The sequence below is a fragment of the Octodon degus genome, unplaced genomic scaffold (assembly GCF_000260255.1).
Source record: "Octodon degus isolate 3935 unplaced genomic scaffold, OctDeg1.0 scaffold00282, whole genome shotgun sequence".
Lineage (NCBI taxonomy): Eukaryota > Metazoa > Chordata > Mammalia > Rodentia > Octodontidae > Octodon > Octodon degus.
This window is the reverse complement of record NW_004524858.1, coordinates 870,720-886,863: the sequence shown is the minus strand read 5'-3', so window position 1 is coordinate 886,863 and position 16,144 is coordinate 870,720. Positions and strand designations below refer to the sequence as shown.

The 16,144-nt window shown below is 55.7% G+C and overlaps 1 protein-coding gene across 1 annotated transcript; it reads right to left on the bottom strand.

Annotated features, from left to right (window-relative positions):
* Positions 1–587: 587 nt before the first annotated feature.
* Fkbp8 (FK506 binding protein 8) lies at positions 588–7,919 on the bottom strand. The gene is given in 10 exon segments (XM_004649014.2): positions 588–911; positions 1,123–1,254; positions 1,412–1,489; positions 2,132–2,209; positions 2,212–2,309; positions 2,456–2,676; positions 2,854–2,942; positions 3,039–3,208; positions 6,333–6,648; positions 7,831–7,919. Coding segments are annotated over 9 exon segments (1,245 nt in total). The 5' UTR covers positions 6,625–6,648; positions 7,831–7,919; the 3' UTR covers positions 588–824.
* Positions 7,920–16,144: the final 8,225 nt, after the last annotated feature.

Below are 16,144 nucleotides of genomic sequence, written 5' to 3'. Positions count from 1 at the left end.
AGACAGTGCCACCCTGTGCACAGCCTCGGGGACTGTCATGGGAGGAGGTGGCAGGTCACCCAAGGCATCCGAGAGGCATTACGGTGGTCAGGAAGCACCTTTCTCCTTCTGGCCTGGGGACAGGATGGCAGAAAGGGCAGATTCCAACACAGTGGCCACGGGAACCCAAGGCCTGGGGTTGGCCCATAGGCTGGGCCCCAGCTTCCTCCTGGAGCAACCCAGCACTCAAGGCATGACCACCATGCTAGAGCTCAGGCTGCCCTGAAGCCCATCCAGGTCTTGTCCCTCTTGCCGCGCTGGGCACTAACAGTGCGTGGGGCTTCTTCGTGCCAGGCCAGGGCCTGCGCGCATCCGCTGCTGCCCAGAAGCAGGCCCTGTGTGCCTCCTGTCAGCAGCATGACCTGGCCCAAGCCCGCCCCACCCTGCCCGGGCAACGGGACGGAGGCGCAGGAGTGCGGGGAGAGGAGAGGCTTTATTTCACTGTGGGGACCTGGGGAGGGCAACAGGCGGGCGGAAGGCAGGTGCTAGGGGAGGGCCACCCCGGCTGCAGAAAGCAGAAAGGAGAAACTGAGGCCTGACCCTGGGGACGGGAGACGGGCGGGCGGGGAGTGGGTCTGGAGGAGCAGGGCCCCCACGCACCCTCCCTCCGGGCCACACCTCACCGCCCTCCCGGGGCCTCGACCCCACACTTGCCGGGCCACAAGACCCCATCCTTGCTGCCCTGGCCCGGGGGAAGGGCTAGACCAGAGTGGGCAGCGGACAGGGAGCCTGGGGGGGTAGGTAGGGTCCACGGTGTGCGGAGAGGGTGGTGGCCACCTGGGTGGTCAGTTCCTGGCAGCGATGACCACAGAGAGAGCCACGCCCCCCAGAGCAACGGCAGTCGCCCCAAACAGCCACTTCCATGGGATGGACTGTGAACAGAGGGACAAGGGGAAATGGTCAGGCGGCTGGAGGGGAAGAAGACAGCTTCTGGAGCCTTAGGTCCCGAGGGGATCCAGACAGGCTCCCTGGAGCATCATAGCCTGTCCCTGCCTCTTCCACCCACCAAATGCCTACATGTGCATCAAAGCCCAGTTCAAATGTCCCCTCCTGCAGAACACCTTCCCCGCATCCCTGGCTCACCCAGGCACCCTTGCCAGGACACTTGGCGGGCAGCCGGCTGGGGTTGCCCAGCATCTTCCGGTACAGGGCAGTCTCTGTACTCCGCTGCGCTGCATGCTTTTTCACCAGCTTTGAGAGCTCAGCGTGGATCGTCTGTGGAGGGAGCGGAGGCCACGTGGTGCACTGCCTTCCTGGGGCTGCTGGGACTCAAGACTCCCAGCTTGTCCCTCCCCGAGGGCACTGCGGCCAGGCTGGGCCCATGACAGGCAGGGCCAGCAGCAGGCTGGAGCAGGCCCAGAACAACGCTCACCTTGTTGGAGGGCTCCAGCTTCAGCGCTGCCCTCAGGATGGGGATGGCCTCGCTGTACTCCCCCTGCTGCGCAAGCACCTGTAGGGAGAGGGTGAGGGTATGGGGCCAGGGCCTGGCCGAGGGCAGGCAGGCGCCGGAGGAAGGCAGAGAGCCTGCAGTAGGGGGCAGCTCGGCAGCCGAGAGCAGAGTCAGCCTAAAGGGGGGCCCAAACAGAGCGGACCCCACATCCCGGGACAACACGTGCTTGAACCCAGCTATGCCTGATGCCAGCCGCCCAGGAGATGGTGGCTGCATGGACCAAGCTCTCCCTTCTGCTTGAGCCTGTATTTCTGTCGCATTCAACTAGCAGGAACCCCATGTCTCCTAGAGCCACCAAACAGCTTAATTCCCAGAATCCTGGGGTTCTCTGCCCCCAACAGGAGCACACTAAATGAGGCTGAGGGGGCCCCCCCCCCCCCCAGGCCTCTCATGGACACCTAGCTGACATGGTATCTAGGCCTGTTTCCTTACCCTAGAGCTCAATGGTCTGCAAGGCTGCAGGTTCTGGCCCAGCACTGAAGGAAAGACACAAGCCCCAAACTGGACCAGGGCGGGAACAGAAGCAGACGCCCCGCCACGCAAAGGCCCTGGGATGGGAGCTGTGAAGGTCCGCACAGTGAACAGCCGCCACCAAGCAGCGGGCAGGGCACCACAGCTGGGCCCGGCGGCTCCAGCACCCACCTTGCCCTTGCGGAACAGCGCCTTGATGTTGTCGGGCTGGTGCTCAAGCACCAGGCTGCAGGAGCGCAGCGCAGCGCAGCGCGGTAGTGGTCTAGCTTGAGCTGCGAGGCCGCCAGGTTGTTCAGACACTTGACCTTCAGCTGCAGCAGCTGCTCCTCTTCCTCAAAAGTCATGTCCACTGCGAGGGAGAGTGGTCAGCAGCCCCCCATCCCACCCACCCCAGGGCCTCAGTTTCCCCATCTGTGCTGACTGCAGTAACCACCTTCCCACCTTCCCATGGGCTTGGGGGCTTCAGGGGCTAAGGAATACCAGGGTACCAGTCACCTTTGGCGCTGGAGGTGATGGCTTTGATGGCCAGGTCATAGGAGTTGGCGGCCAGCACGAAGTCCGCGCGCTGATAGTGAGCATTGCCGCACTCGCGTTTCCGGTTGGCCAGCGCCACACGCTCCTGGCCTGTGAGCAGCTCCAGGTCAGGCCCATCCACTGCCGTCTTCAAGGTCACCTCCAGGCACAGCGCCGCATGCGGGGGGATGTAGGGGCTCCTGCTGGGGGGGCGGCAGATGCCACTCAGGGCTGACAGCCCAGCATCACCTGAGTCCCACACCAGGAAGTCACTCTGTCCCCTACAGCAGCAGGATTTGGCTGGTGGCTTCCATCCCAGAGCTGCAGCAAGCAGTTCGTGGATCAGCAGAAGGGAAGCAGGGAGACCGGACAGCACTCACCTGCCCTGGGGGCCGTAGCAGTACTTGGAGTCAGCAGTGACCATGGCCGTCTCACCCACATCCATGAGGGGAACACTGAGGTCCAGGGCCTAGGGGTGGGGCCGCACAGTGGTCAGGGGCGGTCAGGTACACTAGGCCCCCAGGGTCCCCACCCTCCACCTCACCCTCCTCAGTCCCCGCCCCACCTGGATGACATCACAGTCGCCCAGAGTGAAGGACAGCTCCGGCTCCTCCTGCACCCGTGTGCCATTCTCCAGTGACATCTGCAGCTGCACCGTCACCACCTGGCCCTTGGTCGGACGGTTGCACCCTGGAGGGCCTGGGACCAGCGTCTTCTTCCTCAGCAGCCCGTTCCCTGCCGGGGCGGGGATAGATCCATCAGTGCGCGGCTGGGAAATGGGGACAGGATACACCCTGGCCTGTCCACTCACCTCCCAAGCTGAGTTTCCCCTGGACGCCAGTAGAAGACGGTACAGGAGACCAGAGCGGGCTTGTGTGTGCTTGTGTGGGTGTATGCACGCCCCGCTATGTGGTTGTGTGCATGCAAGCATGGTGCTGGGGACGAACCAGGGCCTCGTGCACGCTTGACAAGTGTTTGCCACTGAGCCACACCCCAGCCGCGATGGGGCAGATACAGGGTGACGAAGCTGACACCCCAGAATGACAGCTACTCTGGGTTTTGTCTTACGAAAATTAAAAGACAGACCCGGTTTACACACCTGTGATCCCTATACTCTGGGAGGCTGACGCAGGAGGATCGCAAGTTCTAGCTCAGCCTGAGGAGTTTAGCTTCATAGTGAGACCCTGCCTCAAAAGAAAATTAAAAATAGGCTGGGAATGTAGTTTTGTGCGAAAGTTCTGGATACAGTCCTCAGTATCACAAAAAATAAGAGAGACACCTTCTTCCAGTTCAAATGTCAGCCTTGGGACCCTGAGCCTCAGTTTACCCAGGCCTAAGACTGGCAATGAAATGGTCTGCCTGTGACACACAACCGTTGCCGGGTCCACAGAGCACTGGCCTCACGGACAGTACCTCGAAGTTAGATCTGGAACAGAAGCGCATCTCGAGCCCAGGCTGCCCCAACAGTCTGCAACGCACAAGCAGCACCACCACCCTCACGTGGCCACCGACCTGGGGCGCCCTCCATGCCTGGGCAATGAGGATCAGCCAATGGCAACGGAGAACCAGGTCAGGTGTACGAAGGAGCCACATGACGACCACTGTTACCGCATGATGGCTGCTGCAGTGATGGCCACGCGGGCCGACGTGTGACAGCGCAGCAACAGGGCGCACAGTGGGCATGTGACTGGCCGTGGGACACATGGCCCACACCTTCCTCGGTGTGCTCCCCAGGTTGTGCCACAGGACAGAGCTTGGGAGTTCAAGAGAGTGCCAGAGCCTGTGGTCATCCACACCCCAACATGTCCCTGCACTCTGTCACATCCCATTGGCACAAAACATTTCACAAAAATAAGCCAACCCAGCTTGGGAGATAGCTTGGTGGTCTGAGTGCCTGCCTGGCAAGCACGAGGACCCGGGTGTGATTCCCAGTCCTGCACGCCATGCCATCATGGCTCTGGAACCTCGGGTACACTGTCCTGGCCACCAAAACTGGACATGGTGGTGCACACCTACAACCCCAGAGCTGGGGAGCCTGAGACAGGAGGATCACTAGGAGTCTGAGCTGTGCAGGGAGACCCTGTACCAAACAAATAAGTCATTTTTAAAAAACCTTTAAAAAAAAAAATAAAACAACCCTAGACTATAGCTTAGACACCACCTGATAACAACCATCCTTACTCTAGAATATTCTGACATAGTCTAAAAGACTCTAGAATATTCCAAATTTTATTGCTGTTCCCCAAGTTGGATGTGACGGGCACCCATTCTGAGAACAACTAGGCACGGGAATCCCAGCAGATCCCTAGTCTTAAAGCCCCAGGGACAGTAAGCGCCTGCCTAGGCAAGCACAGGGGCCAGGGTTCAATCCCCAACACCACGTGCTGTGCCAGCCCCAGCATGCTGGTCACAGAGACTGGGTAAGGTGTGCACACCTGTAATCCCAGCGCTGGAGAGGCTGGAAACAAGAGGATCACTAGGAATCTGAGCTGTACAGGGAGACCCTGTACTAAATACATTAAAAAAAAAAAAAAAAAAATCCCTGGACATACTGAGCTGGTCACGGCGACACACACTGTCATCCCAGCACTCAGATCATTCTGAGTTTGAGACGAACCTGAGCTGCGTAGCGAGTCACCACAGCCAACCACCCTGCAACTCTGAGCAAACCTTGTCCCCTCAAGGCCTCCACTTCCTTATCTGTAAACTGGAAGAGGCCTCAATTCATGTTCTTTTGCTTTTCTGCAGTGTCGGGGTGGAAATCCAGGTCTTCACTGAGGGGAGCTCTCAGCACCAAACACACCCCTGCCCGGAAGCCTGGGTCAGACCTCGGACAGCACCTGGGGCAAAGGACAAACTTCAGCACACACGCCTAGGGCACACACAGCCTGCACGTTGAACAGTAAAACTGCTTCCAAGTCTCCTGACAGCCAGGGAGGTTGTGTAACCTTGGGCAGAAACCTAGGCCCCTCGCAGTCCGCTGTGCTCTCTGTACCCAGCCTGGGCACTGCCACACAGTTGTTGGAAGAAAGTAAGATGTTGCCAGGGGTGGTGCAGGATTAGTGCTGGGGAAGGTAATTTTAAGAATGATGTTTTGCTTTCACACTGAGCTTCAACTCCAACCACCCTTCTTTTTTCTTTTAAATTTTTATTTTGAAGCTGGGTCCTACTCAGTTGCCCAGCTTTGCCTTCAACTTTGGCTCCTCCTGCTTCAACCTCCCCAGTAGCTGGGACCACAGGCCTGTACCATCACACCCCACTAGTTCTATCCTCTTCTTTAGACACTTTTCTGTACATTTAGAACAAAAATGGGGGGCTTGGGGGGCAGCGCAGAGCCAGAGTACTCACCCAGCATGTATGAGGCCTTGGCCTTGCTCCCCAGCACTGACAAAAACATTAAAAATAAAAACCCTCCCCCTCCCCAAATTTAACAGTGACTACAAATTAGGGTTATAAAGCTGTTAAAGAATAGTAACAAGCACAGGAACCAGCCAGAGGGGCGAACAAAAGACTCTTGCTCCGGTCTCCATGACATCAGGACATGTTTGTCAGGGGACCTGCACGTGTCAAGACAAACAGCGGTGCTGGTGCTGCAGGCTCACTGTGTCGCGATGGGGGGGTGACTCAGCCTCTCTGAGCTGCTATTAACAGCTCTGGGAACGACGCAGCACGTGTGTGTGCGTGTGTGTCCGTGTGCACACACGATTGTGCAAACAGAGCTCACCATCCAGCCAGAAGTCACAGTAGTCACCAGCTCCAACCCAAACAGCACAGACCAGGAGCATGTCAAGGGGGACAGGCCTGGCCAAGGTCATACCTGGGCAGGGCCGTCCAGCTCTGCGGACCACCCCCAGCTTACCCAGAATGTCCAGCCACTCTTCCGGGGCCGGGACTGGTGCAGGTGCAGGCTCCACAGAGGCCAGAAACTCTCGGGCCAGCGCCCCCGGCTGCTCAGCCTCCTCTGCTGGGGACTGTCCCATGTCTTCCAGCGGTGGCAGCTCACTCAAGTCATCCTCTTCTTCTTCCTCTTCCTCTTCCTCCTCAGCGTCTGCACCTTCAACCCCGTCCAGCACCTCGAAGTCCTCAAGCGGGGGAAGCCCAGCAGGTGGCAAGGCAGCAGGCTCAGAGGGTTCCTCTGCACAAGATGCCATGCTGCTGGGGGACGGGAACTGGCCCTGGGAGACAGACGGGGGTGAGAATCCCGCGAGGCCCTCAAGTCCCCTCTGCAGCCATTGCCTGTGCTGCTGCTGAGATCCCGGCGCTCTGGGCCTCAGTTTCCTCATCTGTACAATGGACCTCAACACAACTATGGCTTGTTGAAAGAAATTAACCGCCCAAGCAGCAAGCTCAGCTGACGTTAGCTATTATTAGCGGTAATTATTAATCACCCCAGACACTCCAGAACATGGGGCAACCTCCCCTCTAGATTCTGGAAAAAGGATATCCTGGCCCAGAGAGGTAGCCCCATTTGCCCAAGGTCACAGAGCAAGCCCCCAAAAATGCAAGGGTAGGACTGTAACCTGGGGCTACAGACCTTGGAGCTTCATCTTCTTAAATAACAAGAAAAGGCTGCTGGGATGCCTGGGGGGGCGGCCCTGAGGCCCTGGGGAAGCCATTTTTACAGCCTCTAGGCTACCTGGGGCATTGGCTCTTCACAGGCCCTTTCGTGTCCGGCCTCCCAAAGCGATCTGCCTACTCCCGGAGCAGGAGCCGACAGGAGCCCCAGGGACCCAGGGACCCCAAGCCAACAACCTTCCACACTCTACGGTGCCTTCTCCAAGTAGGGGGGCCCTCCGGGCCTCTTCTTTGCCACAGGCCTTCGGGGAGCCTCCAGTCCACGGCTTTACCATCGCAAACCAAGCCCAGGCTCCAAACTAAGGAGGTCCATGGCCTGCGCCCCGCACACTGCGCCCTTCCTCCGCCGGCCTCACCTGCAGGCTCCTTCCGGGCTCCCCACCCCCACAATCCCCTGCGCCGCACTCCACGGCCTCCGGCCCACCCCTCGCGCCCTCACTCCGGCCGGCGCCCCTGGTCCCGCCGCAGCCCTGCGAACGTCCGCTGTCCCGCCACCTCGCCTCTGATCCCGTCACCGCGACGCCCCCGCCCCTGCCCGGCGACGCTAACCCCGGCGCGGCGCCCGACGAGCGTCCGACGCCTCTAGCGCAGGCCAGGACCCCGCACTCCAGGGAGCATCCGGCCCCACGCGGCTGGGCCAACGACCCCCTCCGAGTCAACGCCCGCGCCCCCCGCCCCGCCCCAGCTCCCCACGGGCCCCGCCCCTCGCCCCCGCCCCCACTGCGCCAGCCCGGTCCCGCCCAGGCCTGGGGCGCCCTTGTCGCGCGCCCCAAGACACGTGCCTCGGCTCCGGGACCCCCGCCTGGGGTCCTGCGCCCCCTCCCCGCCCCCAGCCGCGGCCGCCGCGCCTCGGGAACCAGCTTCGGGCGCCGGCCCCGCCCCCACCGCGCCTATTGGCTGTCGCCGCCAAGACGACCATATCCATTGGCTCTCACGCACGTCCATCGCATGCGCAGGCACCTCCCCCTTCCTGCTTGGCTGCGCGGGGTGTTCTTAAAGGGACCGAAGCCTCGGGAACACGGGAGACAGGGGTGGGGGCGCTGAGTTGGATCTTGGGAAGTGGTGTTCGCTGTGCAGCCAGGTGAAGTCCCCGCCTCTGCGGGGTGCGCCTCATCCTACTCATCAGAAAAATGTGGGTACGCACCGCCCTAAGTGCACTTTTAGCTTGCGGACTCGTGGGAGGACCGTAATACGTAGTGTTGCCCTGGGCATCCTGAGTCCGGGATGGGCAGCTCCAGGACGACCCTTGACCCACTGCGAACCTCACAAAGTGAGCCGCCCCCTCCTACGTGCTCTGCAACGTGGTTCCCGGAAAATTATCTGGTGCCTGCAGCAGGCACTCAATAGCAGCCGTGGGGGCCTCAGGGAGATAAGGTGCCAGGCCTGGAGAAGGTGGCACCCTCCTTTAGATCTGCCTATCTCAGGCTTGTTTGCTCTTCGCCTCACCCGTACTGTCCCAGTTACTTCCCAACACTAACCCAACCACGACAAAATTGTTGTCCCCACCCCACCCCCCTGTTTTAGTTTTTTTAAAAAATCTTAGCAGGGTGTGGTGGTGCACTACTGTAATCCCAGCACGCGAAAGGTTGAGCCAGGAGAATCTAGAGAAGTGAGCACAAGGCCAGCCCAAACTGCGTAATGAGACCCCGTCTCAAAAAAAAAAAAAAAAAAAATCTTTTATTTATTTAGTACAGGGTCTCACTGCGCAGCTTGCACTCTTAGGGAAACCCCTGTTTTAGCCTCCCCAGCACTGGGATTACAGACTTGTTCTAACATGCCCCGCTTTGGTGGCACGCACAGTGCACCCGCAGCTCAGGGACTGGCACAACACGCAGTCCTAGGGATTGAACCCTGGTCCTCGTGCTTGTCAGGCCGGCCCATAGACCACTGAACTATCTCCCCAGCCCCCTTGGCAAGGAATTTTATTTTTCATTTGGAGACAGGGTTTTACTAAGTTGCTACATTCCCCAAACTGGGCTCCACCATGTGAGTTCCAGGGATACCCAGGCTGGGCTGGCACCATCCCTCCATCCTTGAGCTGCAGAATGTTTATCTGCAGGCCCAGGGAGATAGCTCAGTAGAATAAGCACTTGCCAGGGTCCTGAGTTCAATCCCTGGTACCGTAAAAAAAAAAAAAAAAAAAAAAAAAAAAAGATAGAATGTTTATCTGCAGTGAGCGCCCTCACCCATCCACCTGCACCTTTTATGCCTGTTACAGGGTGGCCAAGGAACTGCAGTAAACAAGATGAATGAAGAAATAAACAATAAACTAAAATACCAAATGGGGCTGGCGAGATAGTTCAATAAGCGCTTGCCTGGCAAGGGCAAGGTTCTGAGTTCAGTCCCCAGTACCACCAAAAAAACTCCCCCCAAAACCCTAAAATACCAAATATAAACACCACCACCACTAATGTCTGGGCTGGGGTGGACCTCAGAGGCGGAGCCCTTCCCTGTCATGTAAAAGTTCTGGTTCCATCCTGACCTCCACAAAAACATAAATAAATAACAATAGCCAGGCCTGGAGAGGATCACTGTGAGCTCCAGGCTGTGGGAGGCTACATAGTGAGACCCTGTCTCAAAAAAAAAAAAAAAAAAAAATAGCGGCAGACCCTCACAAACCCACTACTGTGCAGGCAGATGTGTGTTACATGCTTGGCCCTCCCTCAAAAAGACAAATACTCCGCTATTTGGAAGCAGGACCTACAGCACTGGCTATAGACAATCCTCTGAGGAAATGAACTGAAAGTTTACTTTGAGGCCAATCTTTATCTCGTGTCCCTGGCCTTCAAATGGACTTTGATTATTATTGGGATAGCATGAAGGAATTCTCCTTTAGGTCATGTTTGAAATACTCCTTTCTTTTTTTATTTATTTTGCAATACTGGGGATTAAATGGAGGGCCTTCGCCTAGAGCTACATCCTCAATCCTTTTATTATCATTATTATTTTTTTTAACTTTTATTTATTTATTTTTTGCGGAACCAGGGATTGAACTCAGGCCCTTGTGCTTGCCAGGCAAGCACTTATTCTACTGAGCCATCTCCCCGACCCAGGCCTGGCTTTTTTTTTTTTTTTTTTTTTTTTTTTTTTTTTTTTTTTTTTTTTTTATGTATTTAGTGCAGGATCTACAGGGTCTCACTACACAGATCAGACTCTTAGTGGTTCTCCTGTTTTCAGCCTCCCAAGCACTGGGATCATAGGCGTGCGCCATCACACCCAGTCTCAGTCTCAGTCTCAACTTGCTCTGGGGGCGGGGCAGGCACAGCAGGTGGGTGGAACCCAGGCCACTTCATCTGCCTAAGCAGGCAAAATCCACTGAGCTATCTGAAGCCTGCCTTTTTTCTTGCCTTCTAGACTTGGGTGGGCCAGGGAGATAGCTCAGTAGAATAAGCGCTTACCTGGCAAGTACAGGGTTCTGAGTTCAATACCTGGTACCCCCCCAAAAAAATTAAGGATTTGAGTGGTAAAACTATTAACTTTTTTTGAGCTAGGAATCGAACTCAGGACCGTGTGCTTCCCAAGCAGGCGCTGTGCTGCCGTGCTGATGAGCTGTATCCCAGGCCCTGAGTGATAAAATTGAAATCTGTGTGTTCCTGTGGGGCTGCAGGGACCGCAGGCGTGTCAAGCAGGCGCACCAGTGGAGCCTCCTGCCTCAGCCTCCGGAGCAGCCTGAACTGCAAGGGCCACTGTCAAGCCCAGCTTTCTAGCTCTAGACTAGAGAAGGGAGATGCAGCAAACGCTGGCTCCCGGTCCTGTGAGGAAGGGCAGGATGGGTCCCTCCCCCTCTGAGCTGCTCTGGAGCCAGGGAGCTGGATTTTGTACCAACAGTGACACAGATAAGCACTTAACTACCAGTGTAATCTGTCCCGAGGAAGAAAGGGAACAGGGAAGGGACAAGGAGCTACGCATGCGCGGTGCTGCACAGCTGCCATCCCTGCGCTTGTTCCCAGAGGCCTAGGCAAGACACGTAGGAGTTTGAACTCAGCTTGGACAATTTAGAGACACCATCTCTAAATAAAAACTTCAAAGGGATGGGGATGGAGCTCCATGCCAAGGCGCAGGTGCAAGGGAGGGAGAGGCCTCTCAAGCCTGAGGTCCCCTTCGGGGGCAGACCCCGAGTGCCAGCGCCTTCCGCCTTCTGCCTTTTAAACATGGAGAGAAACCACTTTCTCCTCTGCAGCATGCTGTGTGTGAAGCATTAGCCACAGCCAAGGCCCGCTGAGCCCCTTTCTGGCCCTGGGAAAGAGTCAGGCTTCCAGCAGCACCTGAGGAACCACTGTTGGGGAGGGTGCCCCAGGCACACGGCAGCCTCCCCCCCCCCCCCCGCACTCGCTCCTCATGCCTGCACCAGTCAAGGCCACACTGAGTGCTTCCCATCATGGTGCCCTCACTTCTGCCATCCTTCCAGGCCTGAGAGATTGAGTGCACCTATCGAACTCCTAGTTCTACCTCAAAACCCCATCCAGATGTATTAGTGCCTTGCAGCCTTCTTTACCTCCAGTGTGAGTCTTGTCACAACAGCACTTGTGCAGGTTCCTTTGACCCTGATTTCCTACACGTGCTGCCAAGTACTGACCCCCACAGGTCAAGGCTCTCTCTCTCTCTCTCTCTCTCTCTCTCTCTCTCTCTCACTCTCTCTGACTTGATCTCTATCTCTTTCTTTTTCAGTACTGATGGTGTAACTCAGAGGCTTTCATACACTTCCAGCTCTTTTTATTTAGTTTTTGTTTTTGAGATGGAGTCTCATCATGTAGCCCAGGCTGGCCTCGAACCCGTGCTGATCTCCGTGCCCCAGCCTCCTAAGTGCTTGTTTGACAGGAGGGGCCGCCACGGATACCCAGCCCAGATTTTTTTTTTTTTTTTTTCCCCAAGACTCCAACTCAGGACCTTGCACTTGCCAGGCAGTCCGGCTTTCTTATTCCTGAGGCTGAAGGAATAGGGGAGTACAGAGCAGTTAAGTAACACAGTCCTGAGGTTGCCCAGCCGCACTTCCAAGCTCCAACGCAGCCCGCATCTCCAGAGCACCCACAATGTGTGGCAATGTCACATTCTGTCCAGGCCCCTGCAGAATTAGTGACAAGCAGGAGAGATGGGTGTGGTTATTGCCAGTTCCAAGTGTAGGGAACAGATAGAGCAGGATCAAGAGTCTGAATGGGGGCTGGGGAGATAGCTCAGCAGAATAGGCACTTGCCTTGAAGCACAAGGACCTGAGTTCAATCCCTGGTTCTGCAAAAGAAAAAGTCTGAATGTGAGTCTGGCGTGGTGCAGCACAGCTATAATCCCAGCCCTCTGGAGGCTGAGGCAGGAGGATTGGTGCAAATTCGAGACCAGCCTGGGCTACAAAGTGAGTTCAAGGCCAGCCTGAACTGCATAGTAAGACCCTGTCTCAAAACCCTCCCACCCTGAAGAGGGTTGGAAGTGAGGGTAGGGGGTGAGGGGAAAAAGAGGTTGTGTCATGTACAGGTATAGTTCTCCCTGATGAATCTGGTCATTTTGTCTATAAAATTTAACTGAAAAAACCCTCCTCTTGGGGCTGGGGAGATGGCTCAGTAGAATAAGCGCTTCCCTGACAAGCACGAGGGTCTGAGTTCAATCCCCGGTTCAAGGGTGGGGTGGGGGGAGGGAAAACAAAACTCCCCTCCAAAAATAAATAAAAATTAAAAAGGACCAGGCAGGACCTCCTGCAAAGCCACACCCTGATTTGCTGCTCCTTCTGCTGGAGGCTGTGGCCAGCGAGGCAGCGCCCAGCTCTATCACCTGCAGGGTGGCCAGCGGTGGGGACCACCCTTGGTCCTGGGTGACTGAACCTCAGCTCTCCGGAAGGCATCCGAGCCCAGCTGCTTGGGCCACCGTGACCAGGGCTCTGCAGAGTCCCCACTCCTCAGGGGCCTGTGATGCCCGCAGTGTCCCAACTCTGGGCTGATGCTGAGTCAGTCCCCAGTCCTGACTTAAAGGGTAACAGGAGAGTGCTCTTTCCCATCTTGCAAGATGGCGGGTGAAAAGACTGAGAAGACAGATACTAAAGAGAAGAAACCTGAAGCCACGAAGGCTGCTGCCAGCGGTGCCGGTAAACAGGTGAAGGGGAAGGCAAAAAAGTCCAAGAAGGGGCAGCCCCACTGCGCCAAAGTCCTGTCCTGGTTAGAGGAGTTGGCAGATACTGCCGATCTGCTGTGTATTCCAGAAAGACTTTGTACAAGAGAAAGTACAGCTGCTAAATCAAAGACTGAGAAGAAAAAGGACAAAGTTCTTGCTACAATCACAAAACCGGTCAGTGGGGACAAGAATGGAGGTACGTGGGTGGTTAAGCTTTGAAGGAATTTTTTTGTGGGGGGATCAGGCCCCGCTCAGGATGCCTTCAAGGCTGTTCTGGTTTGGTTTGAGGATGAGGGGATCGAACCACAGCATCCTGAGCCTGACTGCTGTGTTTCAGCAGGCACTCACACACCAGAGCCAATGGGCAGGCCTCCCTAATTTTTTTTTTTTTTTTTTTTTTATGGAACCAGGGATTGAACTCAGACCCTTGTGCTTGCCAGAGAAGCGCTTATTCCACTGAGCCACCTCCCCAGCCCCTAAGCTTTGAAAAAATGCCTCAATACTACCCTACTGAAGATGTGCCCCGAAAGCTCTTGAGATGTGGTGAGAAACCCTTCAGTCAGCAAGTGAGGAAACTTTGAGTTAGCATCACTCTCGGCACCATCTTGATCATCCTCACTGGACATCACAGAGGCAAAGCAGTTGGCCAGTGGCTTACTGCTTGTGACTGGGCCTCTTAGCCTTATGAAGAACACACCAGAAATTTGTCATTGCCACCTCTACAAAAATTGATATCAGCAAAGTGAAAATCCCCAAACACCTCACTAATGCTTACTTCAAGAAGAAGCAGCTTCGGAAACCCAGACACCAGGAGGGTGAGATCTTCGACACTGAGAAAGACAGATACCAGATTTCGGAGCAGTGCAAGGTGGATCAGAAAGCGGTGGAGTCACAGATTGCAGCAAAAATCAAAGTTGTTCCTCAGTTTTGGGGCTACCTGCGATCTGTTTTTGCTGTGACAAATGAAATTTATCCTCATAAATTTAGTGTTCTAAATTTCTTACTAAGAACCTAATTAAATAATGGATACATTAAAAAAAAAAAAAAAAGGGTAACAGGAGACCGGGCTAGGGTGACGGGGCAGCGGTCATGTGGCTCAGGGTGGGCCTGTGCTTCAGGGAGGGACATGCAGTGTGATTGTTCTCCCGAGTGGTCACCAGCACGGTAGGGAAATGGACAGCAGTCCCTGACACAGGTGAGACCATAGCTGACGACAGAGGGAGAGATCCCTGCTGCAAAGCCTGTACAGGAAAGTGTGGGGTGGACACGGGACTCCAGGGGAGGGCCTGAGGGAGGCACTGAGGTCCAGCCACCCCGGGCCAGGCTCCTTGGCTGTCAGATCCCCGAGGGCAGGCGTGGGTACCAGGAAAGCACCTCATGAGAAGTGAATTCCACTCTATCTGGGCGACTCTTTTTTTTTTTTTAAGTTGAGAAGGATTTTTTTTTTTTTTTTTTTTCTGGCTCAGGCTGCCTTAAGGGTGAGTCTGATAAGGCTTGGGGAGCTGGGGATCTAGCCTAAGTCCCCTGTGCCTGACTGGGTTTGCCCCAGCAGGCTCTTAAACAACTGAGCTAACCCACAAGCGCCCCAAGTGACTCTTATGTCCTCTCAGACCGTGTGACCTCTGTCTAGCTTGTAGTTTTTTTTTAATTTTGTTTAATTTATTTATTTTTACATTTATTGTGTGTGTGTGTGTGTGTGTGTGTGTGTGTGTGTGTGTCCAGCTCAGCCCACCAGGGGGCAGGGCTGGCTGGCATGTGGTGCTGGGGGATCGAACCGCGGTCCCTGTGCTTTGCCAAGCTTGTTCCAAGTAGGTGCTTTAGACCACTGAGCCATCTCTCCAGCCCAAGCTTGTAGTTTGCCAGGTGACACCACCCTGGAGGTCCCCATGCAGTTCCCTGCCTGACTCTCAGGAAACAACCTCTTTAATCTATGAAGCCTTGGCCTCAGGCCCTTTGTGACAGCCCCGTGATGTGGCCCAGAGCCGTCCCCTGCCTGCAGCATGCACACGCGTGGTGCATGGGCTTCCCACGGCTGGCAGTATCCGCCAAGCCCTCCCAGGCACAGAAATCCCTGCCCAGGGTAGGTGTTGGACACTGAGGGAACCAGGAAAGGGCACTGGGCAGAGACGCCTCAAGGAGAGTGGAGGGCTGCGGAAGCAGCCAGCTTGCGGGTGGCCTGGAGGCCTAGACCTGCATGCAGCCCAGGGAGCATGGGCCACACCACCCCCCGCCCCGCTCCTCCAGGCCCACACTCTGCTCCCTGGTGGTGATGGTGGGAACTGCCGGGACCTCAGGAAGAGAAGCGGCCCTGCAGGGCTGCCCAAGAGGACAGGGTCCTACAGGACCTGCCATGGGGCACACGCTGTGTGGGAACTGCTGAGCGGGTTCCACAGGGACCTGCACAGACGTAGGAAACATGAAGTGCCAAAGCCAAGCGCTGAGGCAGGAGGATCACTGTGAACCCGAGGCCCTCCTGGGCTATAGAGTAAGTGCAAGGCCAGCCTGAACTGCATGACAGGACCCTGTCTCAAAAAAACAAAACCAAAATAAAATATTTTTGAAATTGAGAAAGGGACTGTAGAGGTAGCTTGGCAAAAGCCCTGGGTTCAATTTCTTTCTTTCTTTCTTTCTTTCTTTCTTTTTTTTTTTTTGGTGGAACTGGTGGGTTCAATTTCTGATACCACAAAATAAAATTTTTTCTTGGGGGGGCCGCTCAGGATGCCTTCAGGGCAGGTCTGGCTTGAGGATGAGGGGATCGAACCACAGCATCCTGAGCCTGCCTGCTTTATTTCAGCAGGCACTTAAACACCTAAGCTAATGGGCAGGCCCCCCAAATAAATGTTCAAAATGAGTAATACATTAAAAAACTAAAAAGAGGTGAAAAATGTCACCACGGTTAATATTAAGCATCGCAACCTCCCAGAGCTATCAAGGTTGACACATTTTCTAGCTTCTGCAACCCGGGGAGGTTGGGCCCCATTAATGCGCTTCATCCATAGATGG